Source organism: Centruroides vittatus, unplaced genomic scaffold, assembly GCF_030686945.1.
Source record: "Centruroides vittatus isolate TY-2023 unplaced genomic scaffold, ASM3068694v2 contig_370, whole genome shotgun sequence".
Classification (NCBI taxonomy): domain Eukaryota; kingdom Metazoa; phylum Arthropoda; class Arachnida; order Scorpiones; family Buthidae; genus Centruroides; species Centruroides vittatus.
In genome coordinates this window covers 1,966,877-1,991,373 of record NW_027122193.1, presented here as the reverse complement: position 1 = coordinate 1,991,373, position 24,497 = coordinate 1,966,877, and the positions used below count along the sequence as shown (strand labels likewise).

Genomic DNA, 24,497 nt, shown 5'->3' with positions numbered 1-24,497 from the left:
TGACCCAAAACTTGGTCCAGGTCATTTATGCAACCCCCATGGTCTGCGCCCTGTGCCTGGGCACTGCTGGCACCGCCCTAGTTACGGCACTGCCTGTTGGTGGTCATTGCAAGATTTTCAGTTGTTCTGAATTTAAATATATTACTGGAACTGAAATGATTTTGTTTTTAGTTTGTAATTATAATCTAGTGTTTGTTTCATCGTGTTGATCATTTGCATTGCTTATGGATCAAAAGATTCAGAATATTATTAAATATACAAATTCAAAATAAATTAATTTTATTATTGGATAAAATTATTATTTTTCTGTCATCTTTATGATTCTTTAAACTTAAATCTGATGGTATATAAAAATAATTTATCTTCACAATAAGCTACATGTGTAGTGAAACTTTGCTTATCAAAATTAATTCAGATTTCAATTAATGATTAATCAGATAAATGAAAATTCATATAACAAACACTTCGAAAAAGATTTAGTGTAAAAATACTAAAGAATTGCCAAATGATCTGCTGAATTATCCATTGGGACTATTTTAAGGCTAGTAAATAATTTATATTTAATTATTTACTAGCCTACAGAGTACTATATGGTTTATGAATATTCTTAGCTTTTCTGAGAAGCCTGCTTCAGGTTTTAACTTTGGAAGACACTTAATTTTGGAATGCTTTATAAATTTTTTTATATAGAGATGTAATTCAAATGAGTAGAGTGCATGTTGTTAAGCATATCATACAATATATAGTAGCAGATAGTGTTGCCACCAGGCCGGTTTTCAGATGTTGGTCCGGATTAATTATTAATTTGTCCAGTTTTCATAGAAATTGTCAAATTATGATGAAACGAAATAAATTTATAAAAATATTTGCGAATATTTTATTTTAACGGTTAAAGACTTTAGCTTTACGCCCCCGCCCAAACTTTCTTATCCCCGTCTTATCCCTAGGCTAAGAGTAACAGAAAATGTACTTTTAAAATTCTAACTTGCAAATATCTCTGGCAAATAGAGACTTGTGTTGGAACAAACCTAATAAGTGGTTTAAAACTGGCATGTGCATTGTTCAGTTCTTGGCTGTAAAATAACATTGCACATGCCTTGTACGGTTTCGAATTTAAACCAGGGACTTGTGAGGGAACAAACCTATTGTAAAGCAAATGTGATAGTCTTGGTTTACAAGTTTATAATTTCTATTTTAATTATTTAATATGACAACTCAAGAAATTGAAAACCCCCCAAAAAAAGGAAGCCAACTTGTAAATTTAATAAAGATTGGCTGACACAAAACGAATTTCAAAAATGGTTACGACCTGTTTGAGACAGTGTTGCCACCTTTTCAGAATTGTCGACCTTGTCTGGGTCAGCAGTTTTGAAAAGGTGGCAATACTAGTAGCAGGTAAGGAAACTATTATTTTCTACGAAGTATACCATACTATGCAAGATTGTGTTTTTCCTTTTAGGTATCTTGTTTTTCATTGTTCGTAGGGAATTGTCAAACAATGATTTTCATGCTGCAGACAATGATGTGACTTTAGAAATTTTTAAAGTAAAGTTCACGAATAATATTCTTAAAATACTGGCCTTATTAGCATTGTCATGTTTAACCTCACAGACACCTCAGGCTTACTGGTATATTGGGCTAACGTGGTTCCTGTTTTATTTGTATAAAAAACACCATCTTGCTGGTGTTCTTTAATCTTTCATGCTAAGAAACTATTTGTGGATATGACATATATTAGTTGGTGATTAAATTTGCTGTCATTGACTGGAATTAAATATACTCGTAGAACTTTATTTATATTGACATTATTTTTACAGTTAATTAATAATTGGAATTCATAGGGCATTACAAAATTGAATGCCCTCTAACATTAGATTTTCCAACCAGAATCACCTGAAGCAGGCTTCTCAAGAAAAGCTGAAAATGTAAACTATATAGTATTCTGCTGGTAAAAGTGAGCAAGGTGTGTACTTTAGAATATTTACCTCGGTTCCAGCTTGATTTTTGAAGTTATAAGGTTGGTGTTTATGAAAAAATATTCTTTAATGTATATATAGAGTTTGCTTGCTTTATAATTTTTTTTAAAGAAACATGGAGACATTTTTTGAATTATTGAATTAGAAAGTTTTTTGAAATACATACATTCAATTACTGTATGGTTTTACCAATTTCTTGACTTCAATCAATAGGAGAAACGTTACCGATTGTTTTACTTACTCATAGCCTTTTATTTAGTCAGTGACGTTGTCTCCTCTGCATGACTAATTCTCAAATTGAATCATCACCTTCATTGTCAGTATTTCCTTTTTTTTCTTCCGAATTTTCCATAATTTGATTATTGTTTAACACATCAGTTTCCTTATTTCAATCTTTATCTATTCAATAATTAATATCTTTCCAAATATTTTAATTAGAATGTAGAATACAAAAAATAATCCAGTAAGTGCCATGAATAACTACTATGATTATATCTAAATTATCAATGATTCTGGAGGTGAAATTGGATGGTGGTCTAGGTAGTATAACTGACAACATATAGTAAGTGGGAGTTGCAGGTTCCTATTCTTCTCTAGACCAATTCTTTTCTTTCATAACTTTCTAAATTAAATATCAATTAAGTGATGGCACCTAACATCTACCTATAGGCAAAATTACTGAATATCTAATTATTAATAATAGCCATATTATAACCTGATTTAATCTGGAAGATTGTTTGGCCACAATATAGAACACAAGAAGCTTTTTATGATAGTCTTCAATAATTTGAATATTTATTTTATTGTGGACAACTAATAGAAGTCATATTATATACAAAAAGAATTGATTTAATGTTACGTAAATACAATACTATTGATAACGAGTCGGAAGGTTTTCTGAATAAAATAGTATTTTTCGTGTCCATTTTATAAATAACTGTTCACATACGGAACAAAATCAGAATAAAAGTATCTTACTTTTTATGTATGCATTTTATCAGCAAAATATTTTGTATTTTTATGCTTATATGCATTGGATTTTACAGATCTGCAAGAAGCATTTGTTCTTTGTGCCCTCATCAGAAATTAAGATTTGCAATGACTTATATCTAGGAGTCTATGATAGTTCTTTTGATTACAAATAATATTGTTTATAAAACTTTAAAGCAAGGTTAGATTTGATTTAGTAGTTATTCTTTATCAGTGTTTGATTTTTTTAAAATATTGAAACAAATTAAAGATTTAATTTAAGAGTTAGTTTGATATTAATATATAGATTTCTTTTAGCTATTATCAATTATTAGATCTGTTTTCTTATTTTATATTCTTCCTAATATTCTTAACTAGTTGGAAAAATATTATATATATCATATGCTCATTAAATCTTTTAAACCAAAACCATTTTATCCTCTAATTATTTCATATAGGTTTCAGCTTTCTTAAGTGTTTTGTTCTTGAGTCATCTATGTTGAAATAGCTTTTGTTACATTGAGTTTAACTTTTCATCATTGAAGTCGTTTTTTTCTTTTGCATTTTATTGAATCGTTAATAAAATAACTTGCTATTTTTTAAATATCCGAATTTAATTTTGAAATTTAATTAATTTTGTAATTACATAAAATTATATGAACATAATATATTGTGTCAAAAATTCTTTGGACCACATTCTAAAAGTACTAAAGATGTATTAAATTTTGTTAACGTACAGTACTTACATAGGAAATCATGTATGGAGAATCGGATGGGATCTTTTTTATTGACCTCGAAAATAATATTCGAGGTCAACAAAAAAGATCCCATCCGATTCTCCATACATGACTTATTATAGTAGGTAACTATATTAATATTTTCAGCACTTTTGGAATGAAAAGAGTGCAAGGAACTTTTGACTCACTCTGTATAATATTGATATAAATTTATATAATTCATATATATATGATTATATTATATTATAAGTGATATAAGTGTTAATATATAATAATCGTATACTCGGCAATCAATTAAACCGATAATCCAATTGTTCCTAAACTAGAATATAGGCAGTTGTAATTAAACATACAACTTATCATGCATTAACTACTACACTTGATATAAACCAGTCCAATTCTCATGACTGTTTTATAATACATTGGAGTGCCAAGACTATTGAAACTATCTGTAGACAATTTTTTTTTGTCTATAGTTAGACAATAAGTAGGTTTTTTCAGTTTGTATAAGATATTTGCTAGCCAGAGATAAAGTTAATTTTTCTTATGAGGCTTTAAACAATATTTTGGATTTAAAATTTTTAGTATCAGTTATTTTTAGAATATTTTCAGATAGACAAAATTCTTTGTTCCTATTATAAATTTTACTTTTTTTTTTCTTCATATAAACGTAGAAATTGTATTATAAAGATAATATTTAGTGCCGTAATTTTTTAACGAGAAAAAATTTACGCGAATCATTTTTGTTTAAGAAAAGTTATATCTAGAAGTAAAATAGATTCCAGGAATTTTAATTTGAGATATTTGGCACTGTATATTAGTCGTAAAAATAGTGAACAATCTGCCTAATTTGGCAAGTGACATTAAAACAATTGATATTCATCAAAAAAGATAACAAAAGAATGTGTATTGGCATATATTCTTCATGCTTAAAACATGCCAAATTCATTTTGTTTCTAATAAATACGTTTTTTTTATTTGCTTTTATATAACAGAATTTTAAATGCTTTATTTTTATCACCATTATAGCTAATTTTAAATATAATTTATTTCTAAATTTATTGTATTTTATATATTCATATAATATATAAATATATAATGAATTTAAGTAATAAATTTTATAAAATTAATTAATTAGTTACAAATATTTCATATTAATTCTTTATGAATTATGAGCGTGTATCTTTGTCCTTAATATTTAAACTTCAGAACATTGTGGGAAGGCAAATAGGTATTATATCTATCTCTTATATTATGTATTATATATTAGTTTTTCTTCAATATTATCAAACTTTTCTAACCCAAATGCATAAGAATTAAGTTTGTTTTAAAAATTTTTGTTTAAATTGTTACAAAATATTAATTTTTAATTAAGAAATCAAACTGTTTATGAAATTAATTTGTCTTTAGCTTAATAATCCTCCGTTCCTAACATTCATAAGGAAAATTTTAGAAAAAAATATTTTTTACTTATTTCAAAATACATAAGTTACGTGAAAAATTAATGTTGAAAGTACTTGCAATACTTTATTATCTTTTATTTCCTGTTTGTATTTTACAATTTATCCATCTATATTGCCCAGTTTGATCCACTTATCATGTAAAGTGGTTCCCAATTTTAAAATTTGATATTACAGTAGAAGAATAATCTTAATACATAAACATTTTTGGACTTGTTTCATAATCGATCCAATTATTTAGAATAGAACTGTTTTAGAATTTAGAATAGAATTAATTTAATATTGATATACATATATAATATCTATCAATGTAAATTAAATTAAATTAAAATATTAACTCAGAATATGTTTGTGTTTATCCTTTTTAATTATTAAAGTATTTACCAATATTTATTTTCTAGAATTAAATTGACTAGTAATTTATCGAATATATGTTACTGTTAAAAATAATTTGTAATGCAATTTAAAGTATAAATTTGTATGTAATATTTTCCATCACAATTATAATTTTTATAACAACAACAAATCAAATTATTGTTTTATTTTAGTTTGGTTTACTAAGTAATGCAGATCTTAATTAATGCAGTGATTCAGAGATTTATATGTTATAATTCAAGTATTTATATGATATAATTGAATCAGTATTGAGAAAATTTCTCTTATACATCTTGCAATTAATTTCTGACATACCAAAGAAAATTGGGTAATGTGGAATATCTTAAAAATAGATTCGTGTTCGTGCCGATTTAAAATATTTTTATATTTATTTTAATGAAAGAAAATAATCGTAAAGCGTATATAATTCAAAAAATTAAACATTTCTGTAATTGTTTTTATATATTTTTTCAAATATTGCATTGATATATATTATATTTTTGTTGACTAGTACTGATATTCTTTTATTTGGGTTATTAATTCAAATATTTAATTTATAATAGAACAATATATTGCAAAATTTATGAGCAATATTCTGATTCACAATTCCAAATTTTTTAATGCTATGTTATTTGTCATAATAATCTGCTTTTCAGTTTTGAAATAATTGCTTTAAATTTATAAATTTTATATTAAATAATAATGTAATGATTTTGTACAGTGCATGATGAAATTTGTTACGATCAATTAGGATGAGAAGTTGTGTTAAGTGACACGAAAATGGCACTGGTCTTTATATCACTCATATGAAATTATAGACAAAATGATACAAAAATAGACTTTAAATGAGATAAAATTTAATCACTCTTGGATCTTGTACAATATATTGTTTAAATTTATTAATAATAAAATCTAAATGAGCAATTATTTATTGCGACATCATTAAAATGCCGGGCTGCAATTTTTAATCATATTTTTAATTTATTTAATTTAAAATATATGCTCTTCATCTCAAATTAGTAGTGGCTTGTCCCTGTACATCATACTTTTCCTTTAACAATAGGATCGTGCTGGTCATCTATCTGACACTTTTCAGGAAAAAATTTTGAATTGAACTAACACGACTTCTGGTTTACATAGGAAATTCTAATATAGTCAATCGAGGCCTCCCATCTCTAAGGTTTTCATATCTGGTCTCGTCTTTCATCTATCTAACTCTGTTCTCACGATTAAGGGAAGACAGACGAAAAAAGTATCTTTGTGATTTACAAATATATATAGAATTAATTGAGTCCAATATAAACAATGCAGAAACTGAATAACAATATAGAAGAAAAATTTGGTTTTTTGATTTTTCTCCTTAATTGAAGCCCGTTTTTTTTTGGATTGTAATGCTATTAATTAGTAATTATCAGGTATTACTTTAATCAAAGTGATATTATGTAAAACCAGGGCAAGTTCAGCATGCTAATAAAAATTACTATGTATCTACTTTTGACACATTTTAAAAGATTAAGATTTTTATCTAAAGGGTGGCACAGGGTGCTGTCAGAAGTGAGTTAATGTTTTTAAGTAATAAATGAATTTTAAGAGCTCCAGATTGCTGAACTTGCCCTACATATGAGGCAAGTTTGGCAGCCTACTTTAAAAACACAAAAACAAATTTTAATGCAAAACAACTTTATTAACCTTTATTTCTAATGGCGCAATTTTTAAATATAAAAAATTATCGTTTGCTTCAATGTCAAAAATATATCAATTAAAATCAGATTCCAAAAATAATATGTGTATACATTAACAAAATACACATATTACATATTGTTCTTACATATACTTATGTACTTATCCTACTTATTCTTTTACTTACTTTAATTGTATTAATGTATGTATATATTTATTCAATGTACCCACTGTTATTCTATTTAATATTTCACAAACCTCTCGGTAATGCATACGCGGGGCCGAGAAATGTACTTTTGTACCTAAATAAAGAATGTATATGTATATATATATACATTAACAAAACACTTTTCGCATAATTAACATTTATTTTGCGCATCGGAGCAAGTTTGGCAGGTACCGTCAAACTTGCTCCATTGGTGAGAGGTCACTAACGGAAAAAAATTACACAACAACAAAACACGTAATCTTAAATTCAATAACAAACAACCTTTTAATAAAATAATTAATTTTAATTATGGAATTTTACAATTCTAAAAATTAATTATCTAACCCGTGATATCTTTGTATGTCGATATTCTGTTGTTTCATTTTGCGATACCACATTTTAGAAACTTGTGTAATGAATACGAAGCTCACAAATCACATACAGAACTATTGCAAGTGGGTGTGCAGGACATGCAATTTGTCATCAAGGGGGTGCCAAAAAAGACATTTCTAATTAACTATGTCGAAGTAAAATTATAAGCTTGAACAGTCTGCGTTAACGCTTGCATTACATGTATGAATTTATAGTATTGCATGATCAAACATGTGCAAATGTCCTGGTGGTTAATTTCTCACCTTGTGAAGAATAAACTTGTATAGACTAGTATATAACAATGTTCCCATCCAAACTCAATTCAAAGAAGTTTTGTTGATGATTAAAAAATAGGAATTTGTGATACGTTTGTACTAATTCATAAGGGATGCAAAGAAGTACGAATTGAACATTTTAATATGAATATTATTTTTCAAATATTTTCTGAAAAATTGGAAAATTTTTATGAAACTTATGGATTCTTTGTATCTAAATACAGTGATAAAAGTAAAGATATTTTATCACCAAACTGTTTTAATATATGTTTTGATTACATCATTTTATTGATTTGAAGTTAAAATATAAGAAGAAAATACTAAATTTGATAGAAACAAAATTTTTTAATTAAATTTGAAAGCTTAATATTTTCAAATTTAATTTTTTTTAAATCAATTCAAAACTGTTTCTTACTAACATTAATATCAAATTTACGCATTTATGAGTTTTCTAAATTTATAAAAATGGCTTTAATTTTACAAGTTGTCCGAAGAACATTAGATTGCAATTTGGTTTCGATTACTAATGATAAATTCCGTCCGTCGAGTTGATATTTATATAATTGGAAATTTGTAACTCGTCTGAAAGTAAGTGAAAAGTATATAACGCGTTCCTTTTAAATCTTCTCTCAATCTAATTTTTTGAGATAAATTTTTAATACATTTTGTTTTTTCAAGCGACTAAAATAGTCGGTTCCAAAATTTAAACTTAATTTACAATAATATTCTTTATTAATAATTTAAAAAAATATATATAATCTGTTGTTTGTTAATATCAAATGTTCTGTATGTGCGAAGAATAACTTATTATTGATACACAAAACATAAGATAAAACACTTAAATTCCTATCAGAATATTTTAAAATGTGTTTGGTAATTTATAACTCTCTTATTCCGAGGATAAAACCGATTTATTTTGACTGCATTAATTAAAATAATTTAACTTTTATTTTGTAGCACATTCATTTATCATCTAATTATAAATTATTTTTTTTTTTATGTTACTTTAGTCAAAATCATAAATTTATTTTTTTGTATTTTTAAATGTTAGTAAATTCATTTAATAGATCGTTAAAAATTTCAAATTTATGATATACTTTATGTTATAAATGTAAAAGTAAAAAAATATCGATATAATTTTCTCTGAAATTTTTGCAACGGGATAGAAAATAAAGAAAGAGATTTTCATTTTTATAAGATTAAAATTTAACAAAAACAATTATGTAAAACTTAATCTTAATACTTAGTCCTTTATTGTTTATTATTTAATAAACAATAAAGAACTAGGTATTAAGTCTACAAATTTATAATATTAAAGGTAGAACTCGTTACATAAGCACTTAAAATTGACAGACAAATGGCTAAGACACTTATATCTCTTTCCGAGAGGCTTAAGTTCAAAGCTACATTGGATCCTTTGAAATTTTTCAGAGACTTCCTTGCTAGTTTTCTTATCACAGTTTTGCCTGACTTGCCCCTAGCTAAGTCTGCCTGCATTTGCCTGTATTGCAAGCCCTTAGCTAAATCTGTGATGGACATGAATCAAACATTCTTGGCAGCCACAGAACAGGAAGAGTTAAAAAAAAAAACGCTTATTAAAATTTATAAGCTTAAAAATATACATAATTAGAATTATAATTTTTTATTTGAAAAATTATCAACTACAGTTGTCTTTCATAAACATTGTTTCAGAATTATTTTACTATTAATGTAATATTGTTTAAATACAAACAATCCTTCGAAAAAACCTTTAACCGGCGTGAGGTATGATTAATTGTACACGCTAACGTTTTCGGATCCCTCCTGGGACCTTCTTCAAGCTACGTTCGTTTGTAACGATCCGTTATAACGAAGACCAGCCGTTTTTGGAACGAAATTTGAACTAGCAAACTTCCTAGGGAGTTTGAAGTTCGCTAGTTCAAAAAAAAAAAGAAATGGTGGTTAAAGTAAACAAAGCTACACTTTGTTCGAGCTGCGATTATTCATTATTGATCCCGCTGTAGTTGTTATTTTGTAAATAAAAGTATATGGATAAGTAAAATGTGTTAGTTTGTTGTTCATAACATCTGTCGTTGATGACGACATAAACCTAGAAAACTGATCATCGGCGGCCAGATTTGATCACATGACTCACACATCATGTTGACTGCTGTCTTGCTTTTGACATTTCAGGATCTGGTCATTTAATTTAAATTGCTACCTGAATTCAGCTTTAAAAGTCTGCTATTATCCTTATTACATAATTTTTTCATGTTGATAAATTTGGTTTAGTCAAAAATATTAGTTTTATGAAATTTGATTGGATAAATATATTGGATTTTATGAAAAATAAAAATATGAACCTATGATAAAATAAAACACTTACTGGAATATAAACAGAATGAAAACAAAACACCTTGGTATTTCCAGCAAACAAGTAAAATTTAATAAAATAAAAACGTTTTCGACTATTTTTAATAGTCCTCTTCAGTTACTCTTTAAATTGAAAATGGAACACTTCTTTAAACAGAATTAGAACAAAAAATAGAATGCCAGCAATAACATCATTTAAATTTAAAAAATAAAATAAAAATAACATGAAATAAAAGTAACATAAAAATAGTACAAATTAAACAGTAAAATAAAACAAAGTATTAATATAATTAATTGTAGTAAAAAGATTTCCATGCACTAGAAAGACTATCAGCATCTCTATGGTTGATGCAACCTTTGGTATTATGCGCCTTGTAAATCTTGAGTTTTTCAATGTATTTAATAAAATGTTTGTTAGTGGCAGTCTTAATTATGGAAGCTTTAACCCAATAAATATTGATATCTTGTTCTTTTGCAAAGGCTGCCAGTACAGTACTGTCCAAGTGTTTAGTAATTGAATATTTATGCTCCTGCAACCTCTGTTTTAAAGACCTCATGGTAGCACCAACATAAACTAACTCTGAATTAAAACGGCAGTCAGTTAATGGGATTGAATATACTCCTGATGTGTTGTTTCGATTTAGTTTCAACTTATCGTTCCGTAGAATTCTGTAAATCGTAGGATTACGTCGATAGATCATTTTAACATTGTTCTTGCGAGCTATTTTCTTAAAGATGGAATGTAGGAAAGGAATATAGTTGAGAACTACCTTTCGGTCTTGGCTGGTGGTAGTAGGATGTTTATTTGTTGGCTTACAAAATTTATCAATAAGAGCGTTAATCTCCCGTAAATGATATCCTTGTTGTACAGCTATTGTGCATATGTAATTTAGCTCTCTATATGTGTCATAAATACTTGAACAGTGGGTATAGGCCCGTTTTATCCAAGATCTAAAGGCTGCATGTTTAAAGTTGCTGGGATCGAAAGAATTCTTTGGAATAATAATAAAGAATTCTTTCGATCCCAGCAACTTTAAACATGCAGCCTTTAGATCTTGGATAAAACGGGCCTATACCCACTGTTCAAGTATTTATGACACATATAGAGAGCTAAATTACATATGCACAATAGCTGTACAACAAGGATATCATTTACGGGAGATTAACGCTCTTATTGATAAATTTTGTAAGCCAACAAATAAACATCCTACTACCACCAGCCAAGACCGAAAGGTAGTTCTCAACTATATTCCTTTCCTACATTCCATCTTTAAGAAAATAGCTCGCAAGAACAATGTTAAAATGATCTATCGACGTAATCCTACGATTTACAGAATTCTACGGAACGATAAGTTGAAACTAAATCGAAACAACACATCAGGAGTATATTCAATCCCATTAACTGACTGCCGTTTTAATTCAGAGTTAGTTTATGTTGGTGCTACCATGAGGTCTTTAAAACAGAGGTTGCAGGAGCATAAATATTCAATTACTAAACACTTGGACAGTACTGTACTGGCAGCCTTTGCAAAAGAACAAGATATCAATATTTATTGGGTTAAAGCTTCCATAATTAAGACTGCCACTAACAAACATTTTATTAAATACATTGTAAAACTCAAGATTTACAAGGCGCATAATACCAAAGGTTGCATCAACCATAGAGATGCTGATAGTCTTTCTAGTGCATGGAAATCTTTTTACTACAATTAATTATATTAATACTTTGTTTTATTTTACTGTTTAATTTGTACTATTTTTATGCTACTTTTATTTCATGTTATTTTTATTTTATTTTTTAAATTTAAATGATGTTATTGCTGGCATTCTATTTTTTGTTCTAATTCTGTTTAAAGAAGTGTTCCATTTTCAATTTAAAGAGTAACTGAAGAGGACTATTAAAAATAGTCGAAAACGTTTTTATTTTATTAAATTTTACTTGTTTGCTGGAAATACCAAGGTGTTTTGTTTTCATTATGAACCTATGTTAATTTCAGATAAATCACCCAACCATTGCATATTGTCCAGAAAAATAATTTATGACCCGAGGAATGGATTAGGAAATAGCAGTTGTATTATAACAATTATAGTTAAACTAATATAGTTATTGTCATGTATTTTCTTTTGTTATTCATTGATTTTATTTTTTTGATTGGTTTTTGGAATATTACGTTGAATTTAAATGATGAATACCATTTGACCTTTAATTATGTATATATTATCTAGCAAAACCATGTCAATCCAGTAATTGCTTTTATTGTCATGATTTCGCTTCCGATTGTGACTCAATGAAATACTTGCAGAACCGTCTGAATAAACTTCGATATCCTTATATAAACAATGGTTTAATTAAGAAACTTAAAGAATTTATAAAGTTGTACGAGATTTGCAAATTAGCTATAAAATTTAAATTTAATATTAAAGCGATTAATTTCTCCGATCGTAGTATCATACTTGCCAACCTTAGATTGTAGATGGGCTGACTTGATAGTTAAAAAAGGCTGAGAAATAAAAAAGATTGTTGACAAAACTTGCACGTGTTAAAGAAATTGAAGACTGAATAAAAGCTTAATCACAATATTGGCTTTTCATATTAGACAGATTATTACTAGTAAAAAAAGAAACAATACAGAGTAATAGTACATTATGCTATACATAAGTTCAGATATATCTAAATTTTAACAAACATAGTACTAAATAACTAATCAAAAGCACTGAATTGACAACACTAGGTATTTTTAGGTTTAATTTTTACTCTTTCTGCCATGTGGGCATTAAGAGGATCTTTTTATCAAGCCCATTGTGGATTTGTCAGGGTTGGTCCCAGACCCACAATGGAGTGACCGGGTGACGAAGGATGGGACTTTCAGATAATATCTGTCACAGACCACCCCGAAAAATTTCTGGGTTTTCAACCTGTTATGATTTGTTCCTGGATTTCCGAAAGAAGTAGGCTGATACCTTAACTGTCCAGCCATACAGCTGTCATTGTTTTGAATATACTATTGTCATTGTGGTGGTGGTATTGAGAAAGAATCAAATGTTGACAGAATTTCAGATAAGTTTTCTTGGGCCAAAAAGTACGATTTTGTATAGGTTCTATGTTTTCAGACAGAATTTTGTTTGGAAAATTTGTTAGGAAATTATTAATTTTTCGTAATTTAATTACGAGAATTTCAACCCTTCAACATTGCTAGACGTAGAAATTTAAACTCAAAAGAAAATAATGTTAAAGAATGGACAATTTCTAAAAGAACAGTCATACAAGCAAACTTGGGATGTTTAGTATTAGTTGTATCAATAAATCCAAATTTATGAAGACAATGGATTATAGATGTTATATTATCTCCAAAAAGTGAAAAATTTCTAGTTCAAATGGAATCTCACCCTGAAAGACTGAGAGTTGGCAACTATGCAATATTCAATAAATTTGAAAGTTAGCATTATTTGAAAGATTTTTCAAAGAATATCATATGAAATTAACTATTACTTGTCAACATGTTGACTTTTTATCCATTTATAAATAAATTCTATACATTTATTATTATTTATATTCTGAAATTAGTATTACTCAATAGAGCGCAAAGAGAGAAATAAATATCGGATATAATTAACAATCGAAGTCATCGAAAAATATAAACATATCTGTTTGTTAAGATGATTTGTATTGCCATAATTTGGTTGAACATTTAAAAATTCTATAAATTACTCAAACAACTTAAATATACTGTATAATTTTTATCTAAAAAATGAATTATTAATGTATTTGGCACTAAAGTTAGATAGTGCCACCATTTTAAAATAAATTTAATAATCCAAAATATTTGTTTTAAAAATTTTCAAATAAGTAAATAAATAAAATTCAATTAGATATAGTATAAATATATATAGCTTGTAATTCCTTGTTTACTTAGTTTATATATAGATATAGTACATTGGGTTAAGATTTGTTGGTTAAATGTTACCCTAGGTGTCGAAGATGGCGGCTTGTCTCCAATTTCAGCAAACAGAAGCAAGGAAACTGGGGATGAATGTTTTCCAAAACCTAACCTATTCTAATAATTTGGTTGCTAATAATTATGGTAATTTATTAGAATAGGTTAGGTTAGGTTAGGTAAGAGGGGAGGAAGTCATTCTACATCCCCGTTATTCGATGAGCATGCAAACTGCACAAAAACTATTTAATCAAGATTGGGTTAGTGTTACCTATGGTTCCAAAATGGCGGTTCGTCTCCGATTCCAGCAAATAGAAGAAAGGAAACAGTGGGGATGCACGTTCTAATAACCTAACCTATTCTAATAAATTACCATAATTATTACCAACAAAATTATTAGAATAGGTTAGGTTGGGTTAGAACGTGCATCCCCACTGTTTCCTTGCTTCTGTTTGCTGGAATCGGAGACGAGCCGCCATCTTCGATACCTACGGTAACATTAACCGATTTGTTATACAGTATATGAAAAATAAGCAGTTGCAATGTCTTATTCACATGCAAATCATTAGATTGTTTAAATGAATTATTGGGGAAGTAATTTAGATTATTTTATTCTAAATATAAAATTTAATTATATTTTAATCATAACATTTCTTTGCCAGGATTGTATCTTTCTGAAATAATGTGCTGTATGTGTATTGTTTTTGTTAAAGCATTTGCTGCAATTTTATTTCCTATAAATTAAGAACAGATGAATTTGATGAATTACTTGTTTACAAAAAGGTTTCTTATGAATAATCTTTGTAGTGCTAGAAAACTAATTATTAACAAACTGAAGCAGATTGTGTTTTGTGGTTCTGATTTTCATTAGCACTTAATTTCCTTTAAATTTTTTACTATAACAGGTTATTGTGATATAGATAATTAACCATCAAACTTTCTCTTTGTGAAGGTTGATAAATATGTAGCTAATCCAGTTTTGAATGATATAATGTATTCTTAGTTCTTTTACTAATATAATTTGTTCTAGAATATTTTTTTAGTCGAGTTATATAAACTGGTTTTAAGTTAATAATAATAAAAAAAAAGTCACTTTTTGAAGAATTGTTAGTATAATTCCTTATTCCTTTGTTAGATAATTTAGATCTAGTAATAAGTTTATGACAATCTTTGAGGGCTCTTTTTCAATTTATCAAATATTATCTGTCAGAAATTACACAGCTAGTTATTAGAATTGAATTGAAAGTAATTATAACTATCATTTTTTAACAAAAGTAAAATGTTGGTAATTACAATATATATACAGTTTTATATATTTAAATGTTCTGTCATTTCTAAACAGGTCCAGATAAGAAATGAGAAATACACATGTATGACAAGTAAACAATGAAAACAAGATTGGTATAACAACTCGCTCATTTAATGAGAAGAGAATTTATAACTAAAATTAAGTATACAGTAAAGCAAAAAGATGGAGGGAACTATCCTGTTATGATTAGTATGAGAAATTATACAACACAATAAATCATCATACAATAATTACCAGTTAAGTCTTCTAGTAACAAGACAATATTTGCAAGGAAAAAACATCCTTTCTCTCCTTTCAAAAGTGCCATTTTATTTTTCTCCTTCTCCCGCTACACTCGTCGCTACGATTTCTTTTAAGATCTTTTGCAAAAAGAAAAGCCAAAGAGGACCAGCCCAAAACATTCACCTAAAGACTTTTTACACTTTTAAAAGTTTATAATGAAAAAATCTAAAACAAAAATATTCTTTAACCCAGTTGTATTTTTATTTTCTCTTGTTTAAGTAAGAAGGATAGCTGATGAGAATTGTATAGAAGGATATGCAGATAAGAAGTTTTAAGTTTTTAAACTTCTGAAAACTGAAAAACCTGTTAAAACAACAAAACAAAAACTGGATTTATCAGATTTTCAGGCAGCATTCCAAAATTTGTTGTACTGTGCAACCAATTGTATGATATCTTATAAGTTACATCTAAAAAGTTAGGTATTAGCATAATATAATACCAATTATTTATTAGAATTGTCAGGATTGATGCAATATTAGCTAAGAAATTTTCGTTAATGATTTTTTACTATACTGAATGATTTAAAAGTTTCTTATATTCTTTATTGACGCACAATCTTTTTATGAGGATACGGTTTACTTTTATCTCAGATATGACCGAACTATGATCTGTGGGCTAGTCCATTAGGTTTTTTGCAGCCTATGCACATTCTTGATATTCTTGAATCTATTATTTAAAATTTCTGTCAAAGCATGGATTGGATCCAAAATCTTACAGTGAAAACCAAAGAATAGATATATTGCTGTATACTAAGTGCAGACTTTGTAATGAAGTCAATAAGTAGTTAAGTGTCATGCTAATAGAAACTGAACAGATAAGTTGTGCTGTTATTTGCCAAATATTTACACATGGTTTTTACATTTAAAATTTATGTTTACAATAAAAATTCAATAAATTCTCTAAATTTGACAACTGTGAGGCATCAGTTTTGATCTAAAAATATGTAAGCATAGTAACATTTAAAAAAAATTAATGACTAAAAATTTATATCAATTTATATACTATTTATTACAATAAATAATGAGAACAAGTACATATTTAGTTACTTTAAGTATTAATGTACTTTTGTGAATATAGTTAGTGAGTTGTATTTATTTAATAATGGTGCTGTTAGTTATGATAAACACTCTCGTGAGACGGTGCCTTAACGTGGAGAGAGAGAGTTTGTGTATGTCTGGGAAACTGAAAGCTATGCTGTTGGGAGCTATACACTCCCAGAAGGGTCACCCATGGTGGAAAGATTTCAGTGGAGACGTCAGCCGAAACCCGTTTCAAAAGGTCTACACACGACTTTTTCAACTAAATTGTGATCCAAGAAAGCAATGGGAAACTACGTGGATTATTCTTCCCTTGAAAACTTCATGATAGCAAGCAAAATAAACCACAGCCCTGAGTCTCGGTGTCCCTTAAATGGGACAGGGGTGCTAAGAATCTCCGAGCTTATGTCAAAGAATTCTCTAAAAATAGCTACATGGAACGTCAGAAGCCTACTACAAGCAGGGAAACTAGCCAACGTTTTACAAAAAATGGAGCGCATCAACATCAACATACTCGGTCTAAGTGAAACCAAATGGCCTGGAACAAAGAAGTTTACATCAAACGACCACCACGTCTTCTGTTCCGGAGGAGAAGAGAACACCAAGCAGACATACGGTGTCGCTTTCGCTGTCCACAAACAACTGGCCAACAAAGTCACCAGTTTCACCCCAATATCGGAACGAATCGCATTACTACAGTTAGCAGGCAATAAGATCAACCTGAACTTGCTCCAGGTCTACGCACCAACAGCGGACAAAGACGATCAAGAAATTGAATTGTTCTATGACCAGCTAAGCAACACTTTAAAGCCGTTAAAGAAGCACGACATTACAGTCATCCTTGGTGACTTTAATGCCAAAGTCGGCCAAGGAAAGATACAAAACATAGTCAGAGAACATGGCTTGGGGACACGGAATGAACGGGGTGACAGACTCATTCAGTTTTGCCAAGAAGCAAAATTTAGCATTGCCAACACTTGGTTCAAACTACCACCTTGACAACTGTACACCTGGACCTCGCCACAAGACTCTGACAACAACATTGTCAGGAACCAAATTGACTACATCTTAATCAACACCAGATATAAGTCAAGTGTCCTCAAGGCAAAAACATACCCTGGAGCTGATATATCATCAGACCAAAACCCAGTAACAGCAACACTACGCCTTAAACTACGATCAGCAAAACGCACAAGCACAACAAAAAGAATCGATCTGGAAAAGCTGAAGAACAACACCATCAGGCAACGATTACAGCTTCATCTCAACACTACAATCCAATCGATCGAAGCAGCAACAACAGACGTGCAAGCATTCGGGCGTTCACTTAAACAGTGCATCAATGAAACAGCAGAAACCCTGCTAGGACATCAGGCACCGAAAAAGAAACAACGGTGGATGACCCAGCACATTCTAGATCTAATGGATGAGCGGAGAACATTCAAAAGCAACAACAACCAGGAAAAATACAAAGAAATACAACAAAAGATCAAACAAGAAATCCGAAAGGCGAAGGAAAAATGGATGGAAGAGCAGTGTGCAGAAATCGAAGACCTAATCAAGAAAAATGATAACTTTAACTTGCACAAGAAGCTCAAAGAAGCTGGAAGCATCTACAAACTGGCTCCTATCCAAGCTTATATATGGACAACAATCAACCTATATTAAGCAAACGAGCCAAACTCGACACCTGGAAGAACTATATATGCAATCTGTTCGGCACCAACAGAAAACCAGCAGAAATGCAACAACGAGTACAGGAAGACAATCTCCACATACTAACGTCTGAAGTGGAACATGCCATCCGAAGAGCAAAGCCAGGCAAGGCCTGTGGACCTGACCAGATTCACGTGGAACTGCTGAAGCAACTAGACTACAACAACATCCAGCAACTAACGAAATGGTTCAATCAAATCTACAACAACAACATTATACCATCCGACTGGCTTCAATCAATCTTTGTGGCCCTACCAAAAAAGGCTACCAGCCGAAAATGCGAAGACTACAGGCTGATCAGTCTAATGAGCCAGGTGCTAAAAGTCTTCCTCAAGGTGATTCAGCAAAGAATACGATGCAAATGCGAAAACGCACTAAGAAACACACAGTTTGGCTTCTGCAGGGGACTAGGCACCAGAGAGGCAATTTTCTGCTTACAAATATTGCTACAGAGGTGCTATGAACACCAAAAAGAAGTATACATATGTTTTATTGACTATGAGAAAGCCTTCGACTCAGTAGACCACGACCTCCTAATTGACCAACTGAGAAAACTTGGGCTCGAAAACAACGATATCAACTTTATCGCAACTCTCTACTGGAATCAAACAGCCCAGCTCCGCTATGACAACGACCTGACAGACCCAATACCAATACAAAAAGGCGTCCGGCAAGGCTGCCCATTATCTCCCATTCTTTTCAACATCTATTCGGAAATGATTTTTGACCAAACACTGGCCGACAAGAACATCGGCATAAAAGTTAACAGACAATACATCAATAACTTAAGATATGCCGACGACACAGCACTAATAGCAGATTCCGAAACAAGATTTACAGACCATCTTGAATGAAGTGGACACAGAAAGCCAAGCATGGGGGCTACAAATCAACAAAAAGAAAACAAAGGTGATGAAGGTCAGCAGGACTCCAAGTGAAATCACGATCAAATTAAAAAACGAAAAGTTGGAGCAAGTACACCGCTTCAAGTATCTCGGAGTACTCATTGATGACCAGCTGAACCACGAGGCCGAAATCAAGAGCAGAATCGAACAAGCCAGGCACGCATTCACCAAATGGAAAACACTCCTTACCGACAGAAGCTTGAACATCATGCTCAAATTACGCACATTGAAATGCTACATCTGGCCAATCCTGCTCTATGGTGTAGAAACATGGACTCTAACATCAGCCACTACAAAAAAGCTACAGGCCTTCGAAATGTGGCTCTACCGAAGAATGCTGAAAATCCTGTGGATGGCCAAAATAACCAACGCACAGATCCTGCAGAACATGCACACGGACCGGGACCTGATCAGAACCATCATCAGCAGGAAATGCAAATACCTAGGCCACATCACTAGGAACCACCAAAAATACCATCTACTGCCACTCATCCTGGAGGGCAGGATTGAAGGCAAGAAACGTCCAGGTAGACCGAAAATGGCCTGGCTAGACAACATCAACACCTGGCTTCACATGACAATAGCACAAATTCTACACACAGTGCAAGACAGAGAACTATATCAATAATGAAGTCGCAAACGTCATTCGGCAGCATTAAAGAAGAAGAAGTTATGATAAAATTTTCGATGAAGCATTCCAAAAGACAGTTTAAAAGTTGTTTTTGTCTGTATTGTTCTGTATTGTTCTAGATGAAATTGTTGAAAGGACAAAATTTAGATTATTAAATGATTTATTTTATTGGTTAATTATTTTTTTTAATTCTTTAACTCCACCCTTAATTTGTGTAAGAATATGAAATTTTTTTCTGAATTCTCCAAAGTCAAACTTATAAATTTAACAGATAACTACTACTTTTTTATAATCAGTAAAATTAATGTCTACCTCATGAATAATAGCTATTTATTTTGATAAATTTTGATCGATTGTTTCCGTTACTAGTTTCTTTTAATTTACTAAGCCAAACTTTTGGCTTTCTTTTAGTAACTTCAATCATACAGGGATACATTAATTGATTACGTAGATCTTATTATTGTATTTGGAAATGTTCTGAAAATTGATAAATTTAGTTATTAAAAGGCATAACAAAGTTCTCTGGTTTCAGATCAGTAAACAGATTTTGTTAACATGCTTGCTACAGAGAATACCACCTGTAGTATATGTACATGTAAACTTTGCAAATGTTATATTGCAGGTGACACAAGACATTTATAATACAGAAATATATGTATGTATGTATGTAAATTAAGAACAACAATCAATAAATCTGAAAGAAATTATTTTATATTTTCAAATATATATTAACTTAAAAATATATACAGTGAGCGGATTTAAAAATTTGATTTGATAGTTACATATAAAGTTATTCTTAATGGTATTTTTATTAGAATTTATCATTAATACTTTGATATAAATAAAATTCTAACTCCTGTATATTCACAGTTATCTGTGACAGAAGAATATATAATTATCTTGAACAGAATTTCCAGATGTTCTGATTTGACGGGATTATTCTGAGCTACAGAGTCAAATCCAGGTTCCTTTGCTATCTATCAAAATTCCCCCCACAAATGACCTAATGTTACATATTAGAATTTTATACAAAACCAGTAAGAGTTTACCAGATACGAGCTATTGTTAAACTCTATGCTAACTCTGGTTTGGTTATTGTCATTTCAACTCTCACTACAGGTAGTTAACATTTTCACAATACAGTGGACCTTCATTATAGCGCTGCTCACTACACACTCGGTTATAGTGCGGGCGATGTTTGCGACGCGATAAGCTCAAACACATTTATACAGGTCCGTGCGGTGTTAGTGAGTAGCGCATTTTATTGTTACTGCATATTGAATAATTGTGTATCTATTGAGTTCCTGAATGTATTTTGAATAGTGTTCAATTATTGTATGCATGATGAGTAAAAGAAAAGCTTACAGTGTGAAAGAAAAACTTGACATTATTGCTAAAGTAAAGAGGTAAACCGCGTTACACCGCGCCGCTCGGTATAATGTGGTTCACCTTATAACGCGGGTGTTGTTTCCTGCCCGACATGTGCGTTATTTTGGGGGTCCACTGTATTGTGGAAATTCTCATCAGTTCATTATATCATTCACCATTGGTTTGTAAGCTGCTGTCAGCCTCAACTGTCATAGCAGGTTGACTTAGGTACGTTTTGTATTCACCCAATAAAAATACCAAGTTGATAAGTTCAGCATTAGTGACATTTGTTTTTGTTCTGATTTACAAACATAATATAAAATCAAAAAGGAATTGTAAATTATTTTCATAATTATCAGAGATTTTAATTAGTCTAATAACAACTTTTCATGTATATAAATATACAAAATAACTGAAGAGAAATTTCAAATTGTCAGATATTTTTCTGCTGTATTTAAGCTAATTTTGATTGATAAACTTCATTAATTAATCATAAAAACTACCAACCTTTAGGCTAATTTTGTTATTTAATTAATCAAAATTAGGTTAAGTGTATCTGAAAATAATCTAGCAATTTAGAATTAAGATTGACTTTTAATTTTATTTTGTATATTATTATTAACAGGTAATAGTTTAAACTTAATGATATAAATTATTCAGTAATTAAACTGCATATTTATCTATCTACATGCATAACACTTTTTAATAGAGCTTTGAAGTGGGTTTCAGTATTGTTAAAATGGTTTGAGATTTGATGAAAAGTGAATTATATAAATTGTAAATTAGAAATTTTGTTTAAACTTATCTTTAAGCTTCATACATTTGTATTAAATGACTCTTATTTATATATTTAAATAATTTAGAATAAAATATACATGTATATTTGTTATTTTTGTAGGTGTAAAATAACTTCTGTGACTTGTAGCTGTGGCACAAAAGATATTTTTTGGTGTCAACATGTGGTGGCATTGGCCTTACATCGCATCCGAAATGCAGATAGCGTCAGACTACGTGTTCCTATTTCAGGTATATTTTGAAAAAGTTTTAAATTTAATAATGCAGTTGAAATTGTTGAAATCATTATTAAATTCTTTATTAATGTTTTAAACTTATAATATAGTAAGTCCGCAATGTCATCAATAGGTTCTTGGAAATGACATTACACAAAATGATATATAACAAAACCAATTTTATCATATGCTAATTGATATAGACAAGATATATTATTATTATTGTAATTAGTCCATGTTTACAACCTCCAGCATTTATTTCCTACATAGAATCAATTTTACTATTTATATAGAAAATTTAACAATAATTTTATAAAATATTACGTAATTATTTAAAATAAATTTAATTTATCTAGTGTTTCTACTATTATTTCTGTTGAAAATCTTCGTCTTCTATTATAGTATCATATCTGTGTTCATCATAAGCTAGTTTGTCCTTTATTATGCAATTAAATACTTTAACCTTAGATTTCTCATTTGGCTGGTATTTGATAACATCAAATGTTTAAACACTGACATTCAGTATTGTCTATAATATTGATTATCTGTAAATTGACTATAAAAATAATAGAAGTATTGAACTAGCCTATTCCACTCTAAAGCATTAATTAGGTCAGGGATGGTGAACCTTTCTGTGTTCGCGTGCCATATTGTAAGCATACTTAGCTTTAAAGACGTTTATGCGTGCCAAAGTTTCGGACTTCGAATAACGATATTTAAAGAAATTACACGAATACACTTTAATTAGAATAAATGTAAAAAAAGCTGATTGAAAAAAGGATGATCAGATGATAAACTGTAAGGATGATTGAAAAAGACAGAAATCGTATGATACATTACATGCCAGATGATTTCTCCTTGCGTGCCATAGGTTCGCCACTCCTGATTTAGGTGTTTTTTAGGTATAAGCAAGGCTGGACTTATACTTATTGTTGCTTAAGCTATAACATATAACAGATCCTTTCCCTTCACTAAATAATGATGCATGTAAAAATATGAGGTCCTTAGCTATAGACACAAGAATGTTCTGTCAGAATAGTATGATGTCACAGCGACTATGTTGTCAGTTATTTGTGAAAGCAAATGATGCACCCAGTGAAGCTATTGCACAACATATTATTGTTTTCTATTAAGTGAAAATGTCAACCAGCAGAAATTTTGCAATGACTTGCAGCATCCAGTTTGGAGAACAAACTCTGAAGAATATACAAGTGTATGAATGATACAAATCTGCTTGAGACAACACTGGAGGAGGAGGATGGTGACTGATGTCTAGATTCAATGTGTTGAATGAATATCACTTATCTTGAATGATAGGCAAGTAATTCATGAATGAGTGAAACAAACATCCATAAATATTGGATGTGCTGAAAAAATTAAGAAAATGTATATAGTCTTGCTAAAGTCTCTGTGAGGTGGTTGAGAAGAAGCCTAAAGGATAATTGTAACCATGGTGGACTTCACGCGGATTGCTGAATAGGCAAGAGACGAGAAAATTAACATTCAGGCGTTCAGTTTAACACCTGAATGTTAATTTTCTCGTCTCTTGCCTAGCCTAAAGGATTTTCTCAACCAGAAAAGTTTAAAGTCACTCTATCATTAACTAAGAAAAGAACTGTTGATTGTATTAAAACTAAATCACCAAATATACTTTTTGTTTTTCAAAATTTTATTGCAAGCACTTTTGATAATTAACACATTATCATGATCAGGCAAATAAACAAAATGGAATAAGGATGCAAAAATTTTTAAATTTGTCTGCTGATAGAGTGACAGTAATAGAAAAGTCATGGCATTTGTCTTTTGTGGTCATAAAGTGAATCTTGAATTTTTACTAGAAGGAACCACAATGAGTGAATACTATTGTGGTATTTTGGATTCTGTTCATAAAGCGATTTGC

The 24,497-nt window shown here is 29.8% G+C and overlaps 1 protein-coding gene across 1 annotated transcript in view; it reads left to right on the top strand.

The window, feature by feature from the left end:
* Nucleotides 1–24,497, top strand: part of LOC136975302 (zinc finger SWIM domain-containing protein 5-like) — a 128,927-nt gene that overhangs the window by 73,226 nt on the left and 31,204 nt on the right. The window contains 1 exon segment of the mRNA XM_067270348.1: nt 22,486–22,613. Coding sequence (XP_067126449.1) covers nt 22,486–22,613 — 128 coding nt within the window.